The sequence below is a fragment of the Leuciscus leuciscus genome (genome assembly GCF_965113295.1).
Source record: "Leuciscus leuciscus genome assembly, chromosome: 1".
Taxonomy (NCBI): domain Eukaryota; kingdom Metazoa; phylum Chordata; class Actinopteri; order Cypriniformes; family Leuciscidae; genus Leuciscus; species Leuciscus leuciscus.
Genome location: NC_138725.1, coordinates 61,917,985 through 61,939,585, shown reverse-complemented (window position 1 = coordinate 61,939,585; position 21,601 = coordinate 61,917,985). Strand labels below are relative to the sequence as shown.

Below are 21,601 nucleotides of genomic sequence, written 5' to 3'. Positions count from 1 at the left end.
TGTGTGTGTGTGTGTGTGTGTGTATATGTGTGTGTCTATGTGAGAGTGAGAACAGATAGTGGCCTCTCTAATGTCTGCAGGCTACTTGTTATTCCTGTCTCCCTCTTTCCGGCAATGACAGAGAGCCCCAGCGTGTTTCTGGAAGCGCCTCACTCCTATCGGCACATCTACAGTCTGAGAGGAATAAAGCAGCCTCTGTGTGTGTACGCACACACACACACACACACACACTGATACAGAGCGCTGCAGTATATGTGACCTCACACATGAAATATGGAGCGTTTTAGGCGTCTTTTAAGTCTCCGATTATTTCTCACATGAACCTTTTCTTTACCCTGACGCTAATTTTTCTCTTTCCCTCATTTACAGATCAGCGTTTGGACCTAAACAAATTGGGGCCCAATGACAGCGATACCGTGAGGGGACAGATAGTAGGTGAGTCACAAACTTTGCTCGTTGGAGAGAAGGACCTGTCAGGAATTTGGAGAGCTCTTCTATTTTCATCTCTTTGCCACATCTGCCATGTATCCCATGAGTCACACCAGCGCTAGGGCTTCAAAGTTTTTCATTAATGATGGTTAAACCCACACATTTACCTTCAACGCCCTAAAAACGTCCCTCGGTTGAGGGGAAAAACGCCCTCATTCTGCCTGATTTATCGGTTTCTCTTTGATATTCCACTGCGATTTTCTTTCATGCGCTCGAAGAGCCGCATTGTTCCTTCATCAATAAAGAGTTTTGTGGCGTGGTGATGTATTTGCGCACTGGGTTGCACGTCCCATGGCCACACCACAGGTTTTACAAGCAGCCATTCATTAGAAGATGAATGCTTTCCCATGCCTGAGAATTTCAAACAACACTCTTATATTTGTTTCTTAATGTCACATCAATTTTTTTCATCACGTGTGTTATGATGAGTCACAGTTACCGGGTTGATCATTAATGAAAGCAAGTAGTTATTAACTCTAAGTTACCTTTATTCTAAACACTAACCCTAAATATATCTCCTCACACACCATTTGTATAAAAATATGTCAGCTATATTTGTTATTATAATTTATCCTTTTTTAAATGCATTATCTTTATTTGTATATGCCAATATACATTATTTGGATCCATTTTGTAGAATTACTTTTTTTATTGATAAATTTCGAAAAACAGTTTTTTTGTGTGTGTGTGTTTTTGTTTTTGTTTTTATGGATAATTCATAAAAAATTCTGTATCTGACAATATGGGTTTGTCTTCTTTTAATTGATCATTTTTTATCAGATCTAAATCACTTTTCAGTGTCTACCAACATTTTTTTAATTAATATTTTTAATATGTATGATAAATTTCAAAAACATGATCTATATCGTATTTTCCAATAATATAGTTTTTTTATTTTTTATTAGGATACATTTTTAATATGTAAATATTTTTAAATGACAATGAATTACTAGGTATTATTGGAAGCAAACCATTTTTGATGTATTATTTTAATTATTTTATAACTGAAACCATATACTTGTTTTCAATGCCAAGATCTAATAGATTTGATTAACGTTTAACCCTGATTATTTAACTCGATTGTGTCTAGTTTAACTGATGTTTTTGTGCGAAGGAACTTGCAGTACACTTATTGCAGGAACAAATGCGCAAAGTTTCTGTAAAGCTCATGCATGCATGCATTCATGCATTTTCTGTAAAGCTGCTTTGAAACGATGTGTATTGCGCTATACAAATAAATGTGAATTGAATTGGGGAAAAAAGTGCTCACGGTCACTATAGTGATTTTCTTTTGTGGGGATCAAAGCTACAACCTCTGGGTTGCCAGTTCAGACTTTTAACAACTATGCCTCAACAACCCAAAATGGCAAAATATCCATGCTACTACCCATGTCTTACACTCATCTTGACATGGCTGTCACATAGTCTTAGTCAATCCATGACACACACACACCTTTCACAGATGGGACCCATCTAACAGCCTGTTTTTGTGTTTGTGTCAACAGTTAGTCTTCAGTCCAGGGACAGGATAGGCACAGGAGGGCCAGTCGTCGACTGCAGTCGTCTGTTTGACAATGACCTGCCTGATGGGTACGTGAAATAACTCTTAAGAAACTCCCAAATGAGCGCTTATATATATATAAAACAATGTTTTATCTTTAGAGGATACTGAGCAGCCACTGTTTTTATCCGACCCCTGTGTTTGTTCCTGCGCCATGTGTGCGTCTGTCTGTCTCTCTGTCTGTTTGTTCATCTGTATGAATGTCTCTTTGTGTTCTGTCTGCAGCTGGGAGGAGAGGAGAACTGCATCTGGCCGGATCCAGTATCTCAATCATATCACACGCAGCACCCAATGGGAGAGACCTACCAGGTGGGGTCAGGTTTACTTTGTTGTAGGCCCAGTTTACTTTTATTTTTATTATTTTTTACTTTATTTTTATTTATTTTATTTTAATTTAATTGTACTTATTTTATTTACTTTTTTTTTTAATGTTTTTATTTTGTATTGTAACTTTTTTTTTTTTTTTTTTTAAGTATTATTTTATGTATTTTTATTTTATTTTATTAACTTTAGTTTTTATTTAGTTTTTTGGTATTTTTTTTTATTACGTGTTTTTTTTTTTTTTTTTTTTTTTTTTATAAATTTTTTTTATTATTATATTTATTTGTTTTAAAAAATATATTCTAGTTTTTTAGAGATGTGAATGGTTTGCAGACTGAACTAAAGACTTGTAGGATCAAGGCATTTTGGCTTACCCAAATGAATGTCCAGGTCTTTGGGTTTGAGGTGGTTTTGTTGGTTAGGAGAATGGTCATTTTGTGTGTGTACGCGTGTGCCACACAAAAGGAAAATGTGCGTCGGCCACATCTGTCTCCTTTGCCATCTCAGACACTGACCCAAATTTATCCAGAGTACAGCTGAAAGATATATAAAGCCATGTCAGGGAGCATCCCCACTTCATGAATTTTTAAGGAAACACTCAACCATAAAGACCAAGAAACATTCCAGGCAACATTCCAAGACGAAGATCTAGAAAAAATGCTGGTCTGGTCTGCGTTTCCCAAATGTTTTGGTCTCTACAATCTACTTAAGCTTATGATTATTTTGGGAAATGCAGCCCAGGTCAGCAAGGACAGTGTAAATTTCCAACAACAATGAATATACCTCAAATAATAGAAGGTTTATATCAAAAACAGGGCCATAAGTACCTATAGTTGAAAAACACCCATGTACTCTTTTGTTTCTACTCTACAGCCGTTGTTTTTCTAGTCTTTCCTCAAAACGTTACAGTAGCCTGTAGGGATTTGGTTCAATTCAGCCACAAGCACATTAGTGAGGTTATGTGTCGACATTGGCCAACTAGTCCTAGTGTGCAGCACGCATTACTATTCACAGCCACGGGAGCTCTCGAAACATCATTTTCGCACTGACGTTGCTTCCAAAGGCAGTTTTGAACCTCTGAAGTGTTGAAACCGAGTGGAACAGAGGGAATATTGAAACCGAGCACAGGCTGTGTTTATGCGCTACATGATTCAGCACTTCGTCCTCGTTCGGTGAGCTCGTGTTGCCAGCCGCTTCACGGTCGAGCTGCTGTTGCACTTAGATGTTCCCACTCTACAATAACAGCACTTACGGTTGACCTGGGACGCTGGAGAAGGACAGAAATTTCACTCCCTTGTTTGGAGAGGTTGCAGGTCTGCGACTTAATCAAGTCCCTCAGCTCATCGCTGTACGCCGTTCTGCTTGCCAGTGTTTGTCTTCATTATTCATTTAGTATTCAAAGCAACTGTACAGTTTTGGACCATGGAGATTTGAATTTCATGGGTTTTCAAAACTAATGCCTGATTGTACCCCAGAAAAGCCACTGAAGTCTTTCATGATCCTTTTTCTAGTTTTGTTAGAGATGCAAATGCTTTGCAGACTCGAGTAAAGTCTTGTAGGAGCAAGGCATTTTGGCTTGCCCAATTTTCTGTCCAGGGCATTGGGTTTGAGGTGGTTGGATAGGACAGGATTGTCCAGTCTAAGACCAGGCTAAAATGGCTTACTAGTCTTAGTTTGGACCAGTAAGTTTGAATGGATGGTTTAAAAGGGAATTTGGATGTTTTTTAGCTGGTCATGCTGGTAGACAAGCTGGTCATGCTGGTAGGGACAAGCTGGCCACCCAAATAAATCACTTACTCAGCCAGGTTTGGAGGTCATTTTTAACCAGTTAAAGGTGCTCTAAGCGATGTCATGCATTTTTTAGGCCAAAACATGTTTTCACTATCCGCTAGCTGCCTGTCCCCTGAACACACTGTAAAAAAACGCGGTCTCTGCAGACAGCCCAGGCTCCACAAACGGCAACAAAAACAAACTGGCCCAACCTGGACCACGAAACATAACAAACAGTGTTCCAGCCAATAGCCGATAAGAATGATTTGGGTGTGGGGGTTGGGGGGTTAGTGCGTGTGCACATGAAGGGTGTGGGGAGTGGAGGAGAGAGAAGCATTAAGAGGGAAGTTAGCTAGAGGAGAGATGTCCTAGACAACAACAACGACTAACGCTAAAAATTTGAAATTTGAAAATTTGACAATACTTTGAACGTCAACAAGAAGTGACGTCACCCAACATCGCTTAGAGCACCTTTAAGACCAGCAAACCAACTTAGGCTGGTTTGACGGTTTTTTTTGTTTTTGTTTTTTTTAGTAAAGCTGGGAAAGTCCAAACCAGATGGAAAGGGCCATAAGAGATGATGATGAGACTTTATTTCACTTTGTACTTTCCGAAGAAACTCAGTTTGAGAAAACTAGGTGTTTTCAAAAAATGAAGATGTTTGGTCATTATCATATTTGTTATGATGTTTTGCATAAGTAATCACAAAAGGGCTCTGTAATCTTCTGTTCTTCTTAATGTCACAGTTACACTGTACTTTCACACATTTAGCACACACTTTAATTCAAAGCGACTCATACTTTCTCATTTCTTCTTTCACACACTCAGGCCTGCGTCCGAGTACTCGAGTCCCGGCCGGCCACTCAGCTGCCTGGTGGATGAGAACACGCCCATCATGACGCCCAACGGGGCAGCGGGCGTACCTGCGGATGACCCACGGGTGCAGGAGCGGAGGGTTCGCTCTCAGAGACACAGAAACTACATGAGCAGAACTCACCTACACACACCGCCAGACCTGCCTGAGGGATACGGTACGCACACATCAGTTCTTCTGTTAATACTGGCCAGCTTGCAAAGGTCAAAAATACACCCTGCAGCATACATTTCACACACACACACACACACACACACACACACACACACACACACACACACACATGCGATGGAAATTTGTGCTGCAGCAGGAGTATTTAAAACGTCTCTTGAGCTATAGAAAGGGAATTCGTCTGAAATATGTCAGACGTGCCGTCAGCACCAGCTGCAGGGTCAGACGGGTGACCTGGAAATCCCTCTATGTCTGTGTGCGTGTGTGTAAGTCCGTGGAGAGATACAGAGGGCAGAGGTTATAGACACAGGTTAAATAGAGCTCTGTGTGCTCTCCTCTGCTCAAGTAGCTAAATGTGGGTCTGTAGACATGGGATACAGGTCAAGTACAAGGAACAGGGACTTAAACCATAATTTAAAGACTTTGAGATGAATCGATATTGATATTTATAATACATTTAAAAAAATCCACAAAATCACTTATAAACTTTTAAGTAATTTCCTATATTTAGCCAACTCAAAAGTCTTCTCGATAAACCGCTAATTTAAAAGTGTGGTTTAACTTGAAAAGAGCTATATTAATATTGTATAGTAGAATAATTATTGTATTATTATTATTTTAAGGAATATCATACAACCAAGATCATCTGTTATAATTTATACACATACACATCTATTATACAGATTCTTTAAATAAAAATGCAATGTTTTGATGTAAAATAATTATGTTTTAAAAGATTTTTTAAATTGGTCCCATTTCATTAATTCATTTTTTTATACTACATTTTTGATAATACATTTATATTAAATCCCAAAACGCAGAATCCAGAAAATAATTAAATAGAAAACAAAGAAAAAAATTAAATGGTATTATAAAGGTAGTTTATTCTATAGCAGGTTTTGTATACATTCTTTAGGTCTAACAAACACATGGAATGCATTTCCTTCTCCATTGGTGGTGTGAAATCATGATAAATATCAATATTGAATGATTTTAGAAAAAATATAATGGCAATATTTTTGGCCATACTTTAAGAAGTTATTGAAGTAGATTTTTCTGATAGAGCGTTAAACTTCATCCCCTCTCATTAAAAAAATGTAAATGTTGAAAATTGCACGGATTCATGATCTCCTCCTTTAACTCCAGCATGTGAGTTTAATTTAAGAGAGACGAGCCTTATTTGGAAGGTTAATGCGATCTTTGTGGTTTTGCGAGCAATATATCAGGTTAACGTAAATTAGCCATTATTTTCCCTTAAAGTTGATCCGTTTGTGTGAAACGAACATAGTTTACAGTCATGGACCAGATAAGCATACGGTAAATCAAACTGAAAGAGAAAGAATGAAAGTATCACTACTGTACACACATGAACACAAAAACAATGATAGTATTCAACCCTCTTGGCATTTTTTTTCACATTGTAAATGACGGATGGTGCCCCCTGGTGTTTGTTCACAGAGCAACGGACAACGCAGCAGGGCCAGGTCTACTTCCTGCACACGCAGACGGGCGTCAGCACATGGCACGACCCCAGAGTGCCCAGGTACCTCCTTATCCTTTGTGTCTTTTACATGTTTAATATTATTACAGTTATTTAACTTATCTTGTTTAACAAATATTTTATACTGAATTTGGTTGGAAACCTGCGCCTCTAACCAGTCATTCTTTGTAACATGCAAAAACATCACTGTTTAATAATACAGCTATATTGTAGAGTGTGATTTTTGACCAATGAGATATTACTGTGTGCGAACATTATTCCTCAAAATGCCTCGAAGCTCAATGCTTTTGATGGTTGCAACTGGCTAGGGCAGAAACTGAGAAGACATGAACTTGGTGAAAATTGGAGCTTTATGAGGGGACCGTTTAGTCATTTATCTGAGATTGAAAAAATGAAATGTGGCTTTGGGTTGACAATGAGCCTTTTTGCAGCGCTGCACATTTGTTGCTCTGTTAGTTTGATGATGTTTGTCAGGAGCCCGAAATCAACATCTCTGAAGTTTGTTTCCTCTCGTTCTTTTTTTAATTTCTCTCTTTTCGAACTTTCTTTCGTCTGTCTTCTTGCTTTGTTCTTGTCTTTCTCTCTCTCTCTCTTTTAATTTAACGTCAGTCTAAGGAGCACGTTACAATATATTTTAAGTGTTTTAGCACTGTTTAAGTGATGGCATTTTTTACTTTTTTTGCATTCATTTGAAATCATGAACACATTACACTTCCATCAAATCACGATCATCATGATATAAGTTTTTTCACTCAATAAATATTGAAACGGTTTATGTAAAAAAATATATAATTAATTTTTATTTGAGTATTTTATATATATATATATGTATATATATATGTGTGTGTGTGTGTGTGTGTATATATATATATATATATATATATATATATATATATATATATATATATATATATATATATATGAAGAGTTCAGATGCAAAAGCCTCTAAATGTCATCTGAAATTTTCTTCTAGAATGATAATTTTTATCAAGCTTGTGTATTTAAGTTCAGTAATTTCACTTAAATGACAATTAATAGGTAATCTTCATTGCCATTTAAGTGAAATTATTGAATTTAAATATACGAGCTAGATAAAAAATTATCATTCTAGAAGAAAATTTCAGATGGCATTTAGAGGCTTTTGCATCTGAACTCTTCATATATATATATATATATATATATATATATATATATATATATATATATATATATATAAATATATATATGTATATGTATGGGGGTTTTTTTTCATTAATTTTTTTATACTCTAAAAGATGTCTTTAAAAAAAAAGTTTGGGATAAGGGTAAAATAATACAATATGTACATAAAAGGCATTTGAAAAGTAATAAATAAATAAAATAAATGGTCAAATGTTTCCTAGACAAGTTGAAATGATGAAAGTATTTGTAATAAAATCAACACATGGAACATCAAATTTCCATTTCGGGGAACCCTCTAGCTAAAGAAGTAGATATGAAGAGTTAAGATGCAAAAACATATAAGTCCTTCTGACATTTTTCTTTAAAATTAGCTTCTTTTTTTTGATCAGGCTCCCATCATGTTTAGGTTCAGTAATTTCACTTTAATGGCAATGAAAAGGTTATTAGTCAGTTATTGAAATGCCTTATTTTCAAAATTATCACTTTAATCAATTCAAGACATAGTAAACAGTTGCACTACTAATCACTACTGCCACATCTGTATCGTAAGTGTACTGTTAAATAAGGTGTGCATTAAGAAGTGCATGAAGTCAGTAAACATTAATCTGATATTAGTCAAATCTAAACAATTCATTGTCATAAAACGTACATTTCTTGTATAAACTTCTAAACATCTTTAGTTAATCTCTTTAAACAGGATAACAACTAGCAGCTCAACAATTGAAAGCTGGCTCACACGCTTGCTGTCATTCATTTTGAAATCATATGATTTCTATTCGCGTCTTCTGATTGGTTCTATGAACTTGCCATTTAGCGGTTTCTGCCACGAACCGGTATTTCTAAATGGGCAGAGGCTGGGATTTAGCGGATGAACGTATACTATGTGCGGAGAGCATTCGCACAATATCGTTTAGCGGCTTTTGCAACTGAAATCTTCAAATATACTCCAGATATTATCTTGCACTATGTGCATTTACGGTAATGTCCAATTGTGAACTGGTTCTCTACATATATCATAACAATTTCTAATCTCACCAGGGACTAAACCAATGCTAGAGCTGACAAACAGTTCTCCGTCTTTCTCTCTGCAGGGATCTCAGTAATGTGAATTGTGAGGAGTTGGGTCCGCTGCCTCCAGGCTGGGAGATAAGGAACACCGCAACAGGACGGGTGTACTTTGTGGACCACAACAACCGAACCACACAATTCACGGACCCCCGTCTCTCAGCTAACCTGCACCTCGTCCTAAAGTGAGTCACTCTCAACTTCATCAGAAAGAACCAGACACCATTTAACCTAGAAACTACCAGAGACATGACACACATAGTCGTATTGCTTAAGTCTCATCTCTTGATTCTCACGTTTACTCCAACAGTCCCAGTCCGAATGGCTCCCGTGGGGCCGTTGAGGCTCAGAGCAGGTAAGACATGAATCAGATTCTCTTCAGTTTTATCGATCTACATGCTCGTGACCGTGCATGTGTAGTTGTGTGTGTCGCTTGAGCCAGAGGAATGCATTAATGGGGAGAGATCGAGTTTCCCTTTTCCTGTCCTGACAGATCAAAGGACATGTCCCACATTCCGTCTTCCCACTTCATGTTGTTCTTGCAGTAACAAGAATATTCTGTGGGGTACGGCTTGCATGAATGGCATCACACAAGTCAGGGAATATCAGTTCACGTAGGATCTTGCGAATGAATCATTGCACCTGGATAGTATCTTCACGGAAATGTGAAGCGTCCACCTGTCAACTGGGATGTTTGGATTGACGTTAATCAATATGTTTTTTTTTCAAAGGTCATTGGCAACATTTTGCAGAATGTATTCAAAATGTGCCTAAAATATTTGAACATAGAAATCCTCACTTTAATCACCCTATGGTATGAAATAAAGATTAACAAGGTAAAACTGTAAAAGATCAAGTTTAAAACAAGAAATAAAGACACATAGGGAAATAGAAAGTCAAAGTTGTGAGATCAAAGTTATGGCTCATAATAATTTAGCATGATCTTTTATACATAACTCTTTTATTTTTAATGTAAGCAGTGAAAAAAATGTAATTTAGTTAGGGTAAATTACTATGATATATACTATATAATATAATATTGAAAAAATTATGCATCAAAGTCAGTGTCACATGCAGAAAGCCGTGTTTAGTAAGTTGTTGTTGTTTTAAACTTTATTTTTTATATAAGATATTGACCTTTTTACAAGATCAAATTGAGTAACCCTAAGAAAACTACATAATATTCATGACTCAAAAATCCAGTGTTTTTAGTTTACGTTTTTCACATGATTATATTATATTTTTTTGTGAAAGAAGAGATTGTCTGAAATGTACTTTAGCTTTAGGTCAGTGCAAACTGAATTATTTCCATTTTACCCAAATCTAAACTCTGAATGCACAATAAAGCAGATAATAAAGCAACAAATAGTAAAAGTGTGCAGTATAACACAGCTTTGAATGATTATGCACTAAACATAAAAAAAAAAAAAAAACATTATCGTGCCATTACCTAGGTTTTTATTTAATATTGTATCGCTATGTTTGCCATAAAGAGATACCAGACAGATATCAGTCCAAACAGATCATTTGCATTAAGACATCATCCCTCAAGCAAACTAACTGCCAAAGCGAGTCAGTGTAAACGTTCCTGGCGCTGCAGTTGTCTCACTTTTGGAAAAGGCATCAGATAGATTATGTGGATATCTGTCGAAACATCTGTCTTAAATCAGAGCAGAAATTCTCACCTCTCTGTCATCTGGCAAAACTCTTCAGTGCCGTGAGCTTTCCTCTCAGCCTTGATGGCTTCATGATCTCACGATCAAGTGCGTGATGGGAGCTTCGGGCGGGTGGGTTGATTGTCATGGCTGTGCGTGTGTGCATGCATGAGCTGTGTTTGTTTTTTGATGGATACACCCTCATGATCCACATCCAGCATTTCAAGGGTAATTAATGGATTACAGTCGAAAAAAAAAAAGGAGTGTTTTTTTTGTTTTGTTTAGTTTTTTGCATGAATCTGTTCAGTTATTCAAGAATATTATTAACAGATACTAATGAATAAATCTCATATTTAATGTAGATGGTTTAAACTTCTTCATTTTTTTGTTGTTCTTAATGTCAAAAAAGTGATTAAGATATTTAATGGCAAAATGATTGTAATGATTATCAGAGATTATAATGACAAAACAGGCTGTAATTCTTGTAAATATGATTTGGCACGAGTGATTTGGCATGATCTTTTATTATTGTTAATTATTTTTAAATAATGCAAGCAGTGAGGCCAATTTGATTTGGTTGATAAAAGTTGTTGAAATATTAATGTAAAAAGTTTTTAAAAAATATGAATATTTGAAAAACTTTTATCCACCAAATCAAAGTCAGTGTCACTTGCAGGAAATCATGTGTTTTTTTCTTATTTATTTTTAAATATGAGATTTTTTTTCACTTTTTCACCAGGTCAAATGGAGAAACCCTAAGAAAACTATATTATATTCATGGCTAAAAATATTTTTTTGGGGGGGGGAGGGGGGGGGGGGAACAAGAAAGAAAAAAATACAATTTGGCTTCAAATATATGCTTTATTTTATTTTATTTTTTATTACTGATTTACATTGGACAAAAAAGTGAATTCAAGGTCTATTGAAAATACTTGTTACCTGTTTTCTGGATAGTCACTCCACTATTTATTTAAATTTTTTTAATGAAAATGGCAACGACGTGATTAAGAACTTTGGATTATAAGATTAAGCGTGTGTTCACACTTGTAATTTGGTTCGTTTGGTCCGGACCAAAAAAAAAGCTGTTTAGTCCTGGTCCGCTTAGTGTTCACATTGGCATTTTTAACACCGAATCTAAAGATACCGAAAGGCATAGGGATACGGTCACAACCTGATTGGTCGACTTTTCTGACGTATATTTCGCAACGGAACTTATCGAACATCCAAAACATTGGTGTGTGTGGGTTTAAATGCGCTCGTTGTTTGTGCGTAGCCTACATATGATGGTATTTTGACCAGCTGAGAACTTGTGAAGAGTTTATAAAATGTGTAAAGGAGTCAAAACAGCGACACGAATCCCTCCGTCACACACACAAACGATCTGCTGTAAGGAGACACGGTTCTGATCCTGTACCGAACTGAGATGGACAACATGGTATGCTTGAACATTCTTTCCTTTTTAGGGTTGCATCTTGTGACATCACGTCCTGTTTTTGGTTCGCTTACTTGTATTTGGTCCATGTTGCGTTTATATTTCATTCGAACCGCTCCAAAGTTGATTTGGAAGTGGGCAAGACCAATCTTTTCAGGTCTCGGCCCGCTTGTTTGGTGCGTGCCAGGGATCAGATGGCAGCGTTCACACTTGTTCAAATGAACCGCACTATCAGAGTAATCTCACCAGTTCGTTTTAATCCAACCAAACATGCCAAGTGTGAACACACCCTTAGATTCTAAGAACTTGTTTTGAGCTAGATTCTTCTCCTTTATATCATCTCAGACATCCTTATTTGTCATTGACCCATGAATTCTTGTTGCTTGTATATTATAATGAACATCAGGCTGTTTTTACAAAGTAACAATAAGATATAATCTTGGCTGTTTACACTTTGATTCAGAATCAAACCGATTTTAGATCAGTATAGTGCTGTAAATGCATCAAGAAACTGTAAAACTGCAGGCACAGAGAAGTTAGCTTCTGCGTGTCAAGGAAAAAGAATGGGAGGAAGGGAATATTTGAAGAATGTGGGTCACGTGCAGACGGAGAACGAGCGTAAGGATCATGGTGTCCCATGGATAAATGAGTCTGAGAGTGTCTGTGAAGTGTGTACGGAGTGATATGTGAAGTGAGCGTGTGTTTACATATTAAAAAAATGTGTTGTTTATGGATGAATGCATGCACACCTCACTTCATCTGTATTTTTGGTGCTATATGAACACACCTCTGCCCTCTCACTCCATCTTTATTTGTCAAGCACTGGAGTTTGTGAAGTCAGTTCTGCTCAAGCGGCATTTGTTTGCCGATGCCTCATCATTTGACATTCCACAATCTAATGCAAGGACATTTAACATTTTAAGTGTCGTTAAGTGTTCAAAAAGTGTCCAGGTACTTTTGGAGCCGACTGTGTATTCAGCATTATATCAGTTCAGGACCATACTGGAGCTTGTGAAGAGAAATTTCCTTTAGAAGCTCATTCTGTCGTGACCTGACTCCAGCAGCGAGGGTGAAGATGGGGTCAGTGTTTATGCATGCAGAACGTTTCATCTCTTTTTATTCCCCCTGGCTCTTTCTCTGCAGTCGCCCCGGACAGCTGAAGCAGGAGGCTCAGTCGGTCATATCTCCCATATCTCCCGGAAATCTCCCCGAGGACCCCGAATGTCTCACGGTGCCCAAGTACAAGCGAGACCTGGTGCAGAAACTGAAGATCCTGAGACAGGAGCTGTCCCAGCAGCAGCCTCAGGCGGGACACTGTCGCATCGAGGTCTCGCGTGAGGAGATCTTTGAGGTGAGAGCGATTCTTTTCCAATCAGTTTGGAAATATATTAGCAAACTTTAAACACAGCTTATAATTAGGACTTTCTGCATTTTGACCATATTCAATATGTGTCTACACTACCATTTAAAAGTTTGGGGTCAGTAAGATTTTTTTTATTATTTTTTTGGGGAAAAAGTAATACTTATATTCAGCAAGAATGCATTCAATTGATCAAAAGTCACAGACATTTATAATGTTACAAAATATTTTTAAATCAATAAAGACTGTTCTTTTCAACTTTCTATTTATCAAAGTATCCTGAAACCAAATGTATCACAGGACAAAGATTCCACAATATTAGTTTATACTGTATTTTTGATCAAATAACTGCAGCCTCTGTGAGTTTGAGAGACTTCTAAAAAAAAAAAAAAAAAAGACCCCAACCTTTAGAACAGTTTTTTAATCAGAGGAATAATCATATCAGCCATTGTAGCCACATAGATTCAAAATGTTTAATTTTGGAATTAGAACACAGTAAAAATCGAATTCAAAATAAATACTTTTCACACTAGAAGGAATATTGAAAAATAAACGTTTTACCAACTAAATTACCTTTCAATTTTATTCCATTGGCAAATAAAAACTATGAAAAAGCATAAACCTCCCTAAATTTGATTAGATTAATCTTATGCCCTTTTGTGTTTCGATATTTTTTTTATTTATTTTTTTCAGTAAAACTAGACTCATTTATTGTCATCATCCATGTGGCACAAATTCAAATCCACCTCATGATCTTTTTTCACCGTCCCGTTCCTGCCTCTTTTCACCAACATTTTTATTCTCTCTTCTGCATGTCTATCCAATAGAGTCAAGTGGCCAAAACAAATAAAACTCTCACATTTTCCATTTCTTTGGGCTATTTTTATTGGGGTTTGTTTGTTTGTTTGTTTTTTGTGCACCCTGCAACCACTGAACCAATCACAAAGCAGCAGAATCCACTTCAGTCGTGAGCATGGAGGCAGAGGGGATCTCTGTTGTTGTTCAAGGGTGTTAATTGCACCAGTAACACCTGTCAATCTGAACCAGCCTGTAATAGAGATATTTCAAAGCCCTAAGGCCTGGTTAACCTTTAGCGTTCCTAAAGCCTTTGAACTCAGCTGGGTATCACCCACAAAGCAATTTACGTGTGGAAAAAGCCATAATGCATCAGACATGATGTTAAACCTCATTAGCATGCAGCAAACACCACGCTGAGTTCAGCTAATGCGTGTGACATACTGCACACACTTCTGAGCCTCGTCTCAGGCCTTTTGGAAAAACATGTATCCCCCCCTCCCTCAGCTCGAAGTGTTTTTGGTCTGTGTGTCTGTTTGGTCGTCTGCTCTGGGGTGTTTAAGGGTGTTGAGCTGGATACACACAGGCATTTCTGGATGCTGCATTCCAACATGCTGCGCTCGGTTTTATTTATTGTGTTTTCTGCTCTTGTGCAGATACCAGGGTTATTATAGTTAAATAAAAGTACAATTTAACTTTTTTTAATTACATTTTTTACTTGAAATAAAATAAACATTAACTGAAATAAAATAAATTGTTTAAATAAATAAATTAAACTTGCTCTATTGAAGCTAGTTGCCAAGGAATCGTTTCTCATTTCCATTTAGTTTTATTTGATGTATTACAACAAATAAAACTAAAAATGAATTAAAACTATTTAAACAACAATAGCTAATAAAAATGACAAGAACACACAACAAAAGCTTTAACAAAACAAAATAAATGAAATTATTCAAACTATTAATAAAATCTATAATAGTATCTCAATGATACTAAAATAACACCAGCATATACAATTTTGTTTATGACCCTTGACAATCATGTGAAGTAAAAGAAGTTTGAAATGAGTTTGTGACTCATTTGTGACCTTTCTGTAATGCTTCATAAATTTCAACTCTGTGTCTCTACTATTTCCTCAGGAATCATACCGGCAGGTGATGAAGATGAGGCCGAAGGACCTCTGGAAGAGGTTAATGGTCAAGTTCAGAGGAGAGGAAGGTCTCGACTATGGTGGAGTCGCTAGGTATGAGTTTAACTCGGAGCAAAAACATTCATGTAACTTTTGGCCCTCTAGTGGTTAAAAAGCAGATATAAAGATGTTTTGGTTGTGCTTCGGCTCTGCCTGACTGTGATGATTATGACTCTTCACTATAGATAATGCGCTTTAAAATAAACTCTGTTAGAGAGCTACATATGGCAATTGATCTGTTTAATAAAATACCTTACTCACCTGTTGAGTAATAAAAAACACAGACATCTCCGAGTTGCTTTTACAACATTTCAAATCCCTCAGTTCTCGCCATCTCCGAAAAGCGAAGTCAATGTTGATTCTTGTTTCATTATGAGCTCTTTTTGCGTTCTGTTTTTGCCAGCACTCCCAGACTCCTCTGTTTGTCTCTCAAAATTTGAGTTTCTTTCTAAATACATGTTCCTGCTCTTATTGTAAATGATTCATCTGTGAACATTTTTCAAAACGACTTTCCTTTTCCGTTGATGAACAAACGGTTATCATCAAATTCCAGATGGGTAAAATCAACTCCCAGCATACATTTTGTTTCCTGTTCAACTAATACATGCATCACAGTATGGCAGTTAAATGGGTTATGAATGCAGTTTCCTGCTTACTTTTAAAGCCTGTGTGTCCCTCTAGTGGCAGGATTAGAGTATAACAATGTTACATGGGCCATGCTAGACTTAATGTTGTCAAACCAAAATGTATTCAGACACCTTCAAGATTTCTCACAATACCACAGTTTACACAATACCACAGTTTACACAATATCACAGTTTATTCGCTGTAGTTTCGAAAATGGTAATAAAACATGACAAGAACTCAAATCAGTTGATATTTCACTGGTTTTGGCCATCCTTCTGTTAGACTGTCTCACAAATGAATTAGGTTGAATAGCTGTCAGCTGTTAAATTGAAGTACACAATGAGATAATACCAATTTAGGTCAAACAATTACCAAGCAATGCTTACTTTTGTTCAGTCTGTGGTGTAAAAAGGTCGCATTAGCAATTAAAGAAAAAGCTCTTAAGCAAAACAGTGTCTGAATAATTTGTGGTCCCAAATGTTTATACATTTTACTGGTAAGTCCACTGTGTGAAGCATTTTTGGGTATAATATGTCACAGTTTACTTTATGTTGCTATCCTCGCTTACATAAATGAACTATAGTGTCCTGCACCCACTAGTAAAAAAAATATAAAAAATGAAATCTGGTGTCTGAATAATTTTTTGTTTGACTTTGTTAATAGTTTGTGCCAATATGTGTGTTTGTGTCATAGAGAGTGGTTATACTTGCTGTCGCACGAGATGTTAAATCCATACTACGGACTGTTCCAGTATTCCCGAGACGACATCTACACGCTACAGATCAACCCGGACTCTGCCGTTAATCCTGTGAGTGGACTGAAGCAGATTCCTTAAATTCAAGAATTTTACAAATAAGGCTCACCTATTATGTTTTCTTTTTTATTTGTTTCTTAGGAGCATTTGTCCTATTTCCACTTTGTGGGGAGGATTATGGGAATGGCTGTTTTCCACGGCCACTATATAGACGGAGGCTTCACTCTGCCTTTCTACAAGCAGTTGCTCGGGAAACCCATCACTCTGGATGACATGGAGTCCGTGGATCCAGACCTGCACAACAGCCTCGTTTGGATCCTGTCAGTGGGCTTTATACATCCATACGTCCATTACAATATACACTCAAAGATGAACTGTAAAACTATTATTACTCTGGCTGTATTTTCAGCAGAACATGGCCTGGAATGATTCATGAGAAAAATATGTCTATGCTTCATCATAATAATAATAATAAAATGATAGTATATTATAATTTCATATATATATATATATATGGAGAGATGGAGAGTTGGTCCCACTTTATATTAGGTGTCTTTTAACTACAATGTGCCTATGTCAAAAATTAATTGAGTACAATGTACTTATTGTGTTCATATTGTATTGCAAAACACATTTTCAGCTTTTGAGGTGGGATGTGGTTACAGGGGTAAGGGAAGGCTCAACAGTAAAATTAGATAGGCAGGTATTTTTTAATATAAGTAAAAACATTTATATTTGCTTGTAGATATATAGAGAGTTGACAAAAAAAAAAAACATTTAATACATTTGCATTCATATTAATGTACAAGGCAAAGTGTCTATTTCTTTATTAAAATACAATTGATAATTGTAATCACTAGTTTTGATCACATTTTGTGGTATTTTGTCTATAATAATATTTTTTTTCTTGTGTGTATTTAGAGATAATGACATCACGGGGGTGTTAGACCACACGTTCTGCGTAGAACACAATGCATACGGAGAGATCATTCAGCATGAGCTGAAACCCAATGGCAAGAGCATCTCCGTCACCCAGGACACCAAGAAGGAGTATGTGAGGTGAGTGTGGGGTAGAGCGGTCTTTCAACACCTTCCTCCTCCCGTTCTAATGTGTTTCTGCAGACGGCTTTAAGTCGTAATGTCTTGTGTCTGTTTTTGCACAGGCTGTACGTGAACTGGCGGTTCCTGCGGGGCATCGAGGCTCAGTTCCTGGCCCTGCAGAAAGGCTTTAATGAGGTCATCCCACAACATCTACTCAAGGCTTTTGATGAGAAAGAGTTGGAGGTATGAAAATATCAGTCCTTCAAAGTTGCCATTGCCAGCCTTAACATTGAGCAGGGTTCAAGTGTTTCTCTTACTTTCAGCTTATTGTGTGTGGACTGGGGAAGATCGATATCAACGACTGGAAGTCTAACACCCGTCTGAAGCACTGCACGCCTGACAGCAACATCGTGAAGTGGTTCTGGCGGGCCGTGGAGTCGTACGATGAGGAGCGGAGAGCCAGACTGCTGCAGTTCGTCACCGGCTCCTCCAGAGTCCCGCTGCAAGGATTCAAAGCCCTGCAAGGTACCTGAGGTTTATCATTCAGGAAATCTGGAAAGGAAGCTCAGACGTGTGTACAGTTACATCAATTTGATACATATAACATGGGCTAATCTATTTTATGATAGATAGATAGATAGATAGATAGATAGATAGATAGATAGATGGATGGATGGATGGATGGATGGATGGGCAGAACAATAGATAGATGATGGATAGGCAGAACGATAGATAGATAGATAGATAGATAGATAGATAGATAGATAGATAGATAGATAGATAGATAGATAGATAGATGGATGGATGGATGGATGGATGGATGGATGGATGGATGGATGGATGGATGGATGGGCAGAACAATAGATAGATGATGGATAGGCAGAACGATAGTTAGATAGATAGATAGATAGATAGATAGATAGATAGATAGATAGATAGATAGATAGATAGATAGATAGATGGATGATAGGCAGAACAATAGATAGATAAATGGATGGATGGATAGGCAGAACGATAGATAGAACGACAGATGGATGGCTGGATGGATGGATGAATAGATAGAGGCAGATAGATAGATAGATAGATAGATAGATAGATGATAGACAGAACGATAGATAGATAGATAGATAGATAGATAGATAGATGATAGGCAGAACGATAGATAGATAAATGGATGGATGGATAGGCAGAACGATAGATAGAACGATAGATGATAGGCAGAACGATAGATATATAGATGGATGATAGGCAGATAGATAGATAGATAGATAGATAGATAGATAGATAGATAGATAGATAGATAGATAGATAGATAGATAGATAGATAGATAGATAGATAGATAGATAGATAGATAGATAGATAGATGGATGGATGGATGGATGGATGGATGGGCAGAACAATAGATAGATGATGGATAGGCAGAACGATAGATAGATGGATGGATGGATGGATGGATGGATGGGCAGAACAATAGATAGATGATGGATAGGCAGAACGATAGATAGATGGATGATAGGCAGAACAATAGATAGATAAATGGATGGATGGATAGGCAGAACGATAGATAGAACGACAGATGGATGAATAGATAGAGGCAGATAGATAGATAGATAGATAAATAGATAGATAGATAGATAGATAGATAGATAGATGATAGGCAGAACGATAGATAGAACGATAGATGGATGGATAGGCAGAACGATAGATAGAACGACAGATAGATGGATGGATAGGCAGAACGATAGATAGATAGATGAATGATAGATAGATAGATAGATAGATAGATAGATAGATAGATAGATAGATAGATAGATAGATAGATAGATAGATAGATAGATAGATAGATAGATAGATGGATGGTTTTGAACAAGAGTCTATCCTGGAAATATTGGTCAAGTTCAAAGTGTCTTGGTTACTTGAAATCACACATATGTGTTTGTACTAAAACGCTGTATGATCAGGCGCCGCTGGACCACGACTCTTCACCATTCACCAGATTGATGCCAGCACCAACAACCTGCCCAAAGCACACACCTGGTGAGTACATTTCTTTTTCAAAGGACATTGGCAATATTTAGAGAGCAGTGAAACATTTACAAAATTGTATTATCATTTAGTTTTTTATATTTCCTTTTTATTAAATTGTAGAAATATTTAAGGTATTATACACTACCATTGAAACATTTGCTAGATGTTTTTGAAAAAATTCATACTTTTATTCAGCAAAGACATTGCATTGCTCAAAAGTGACAGTAAAGTGTTACAAAAGATTTCTATTACAAATAAATGTTTTTTTTTTAAACTTTCTATTCATCAAAGAATCCTCAACAAAATCAATCAAAGTGTCCTTAAAGGTCGTATCAGCAATTTCAGTCCCAAAAAAGGCCCAAACATAAATGATCACATTCATCTAATCTTTCCTAACGATCCGCTAGCTGCCCGCCCCATAAGCAGGCCGTTAAAAAAACGCCTAGGCTTGGTTTCACCAACCACTCAAAACCCAAATAAATAGGGGGTGGGTGTTGTGAGGTCGGAGAACACGAGCGCAAAACCTCACAACACCCACCACCCCCGGTCGGTGATTGGTTGGAACACTATTTATTTGGGTTTTGAGTGGTTGGTGAAACCAATTGTTTTTGTGTGCAGATCTCAGAGCCTAGGCATTTTTTTGACGGCCTGCTTATGGGGCGGGCAGCAGTGTTGGGGTAGTTACTCAAAAAAAGTAATTAGTTACTAGTTACTTCTGTAAATTGTAATGAGATTACTTTACTAGTTAATGCATTTGAAAAGTAACTTCACTACTTATTACTTTACTTTCCCATTTCTTAATTTACCCTGTAGATATGGACAAACATCATAGTCCTATCATCACTTAGCCTGTCCGCATAGTGTTCATAAATGTAGCCTATACAAAATGGCATGTAAAACCATATGAAAGAACAATATCCATGTCTGCACAAAGAAATATGCCTCACTGTAAAATCCACAAACAACAGGATAAAGGACAAATGTCCGCGGTGGTAGACACATAATCAGGGCTGGACTGGGACAAAAAAAATCGGCCCTGGCATTTTGGCCATAATAATAATAGCACACTAATAGACATATATTGTAAGACAAATGCACTGAAAAATAAAGGAAACTTTCACAATTAGTTTTGTACTAATTTCTATACTTGAAAGAGATATAATCCCATGATCTTTTATTTTGACGGAAACTGCATCAAGATTTTATTTTGGCGGAAAACATGGTTTACAAACGCGTCTCATTAAATTTATAGTAAATTACGGTAATCGTCAACTATGCAGATGTGGAAATAATGCGTTACTGGGTAATGGGTTCCTACACTCATGACAAAGCCTATAAGTGTTTTGAAAGTAACTGTTAGTTCTGCTTACCGCAGGCTCTACACTTTCTCATCTCTGTCCTTATCCTCCTCACTATCTTCATCATCAGCCACGGGAGCTGATGAAGGTCCTGCTGCTGCAGAAAACATTTTGACACATTTTACAGCGTCTGCTTGAAGGGCCTGTGTCTATTTTTCACGCTATTTCTCTGCACATTCCTTGCGACAAAAAAACTGAAAAAGAAGAAAAGTATGAGATGTCGGCCCAAAAGGCACGTCAGCCCACTGGCAGGGTTCCCACTCTAAACCAAATGTCAAATTCCCTGACTTTCACTGACTAAAAAGATGAATTTCCATGACCTATAATAAACGGCAAAACAGGTCGCTGTTTTGCGGAGCACCGAGCAGACAAAAAAACAGCCACAGACAGTGTTTTAAATCCAACCAATTTCAAACTTTATTTACCATTATAATCCTAATTGTATACT

General features: G+C 36.9%; 1 protein-coding gene across 1 annotated transcript in view; it reads left to right on the top strand.

The window, feature by feature from the left end:
• The window catches only part of smurf2 (SMAD specific E3 ubiquitin protein ligase 2), a 53,258-nt gene that overhangs the window by 28,589 nt on the left and 3,068 nt on the right, over positions 1–21,601 (top strand). Inside the window, exons 5-19 of the mRNA XM_082162070.1 lie at positions 370–435; positions 1,995–2,079; positions 2,276–2,359; positions 4,970–5,172; positions 6,645–6,729; positions 8,940–9,098; positions 9,224–9,268; positions 13,144–13,351; positions 15,295–15,398; positions 16,665–16,779; positions 16,867–17,045; positions 17,647–17,784; positions 17,889–18,009; positions 18,090–18,291; positions 19,729–19,804. Of these exons, the coding sequence (XP_082018196.1) occupies positions 370–435; positions 1,995–2,079; positions 2,276–2,359; positions 4,970–5,172; positions 6,645–6,729; positions 8,940–9,098; positions 9,224–9,268; positions 13,144–13,351; positions 15,295–15,398; positions 16,665–16,779; positions 16,867–17,045; positions 17,647–17,784; positions 17,889–18,009; positions 18,090–18,291; positions 19,729–19,804 (1,870 nt within the window). The remainder of the gene's footprint in view (positions 1–369; positions 436–1,994; positions 2,080–2,275; positions 2,360–4,969; positions 5,173–6,644; positions 6,730–8,939; positions 9,099–9,223; positions 9,269–13,143; positions 13,352–15,294; positions 15,399–16,664; positions 16,780–16,866; positions 17,046–17,646; positions 17,785–17,888; positions 18,010–18,089; positions 18,292–19,728; positions 19,805–21,601) is intronic.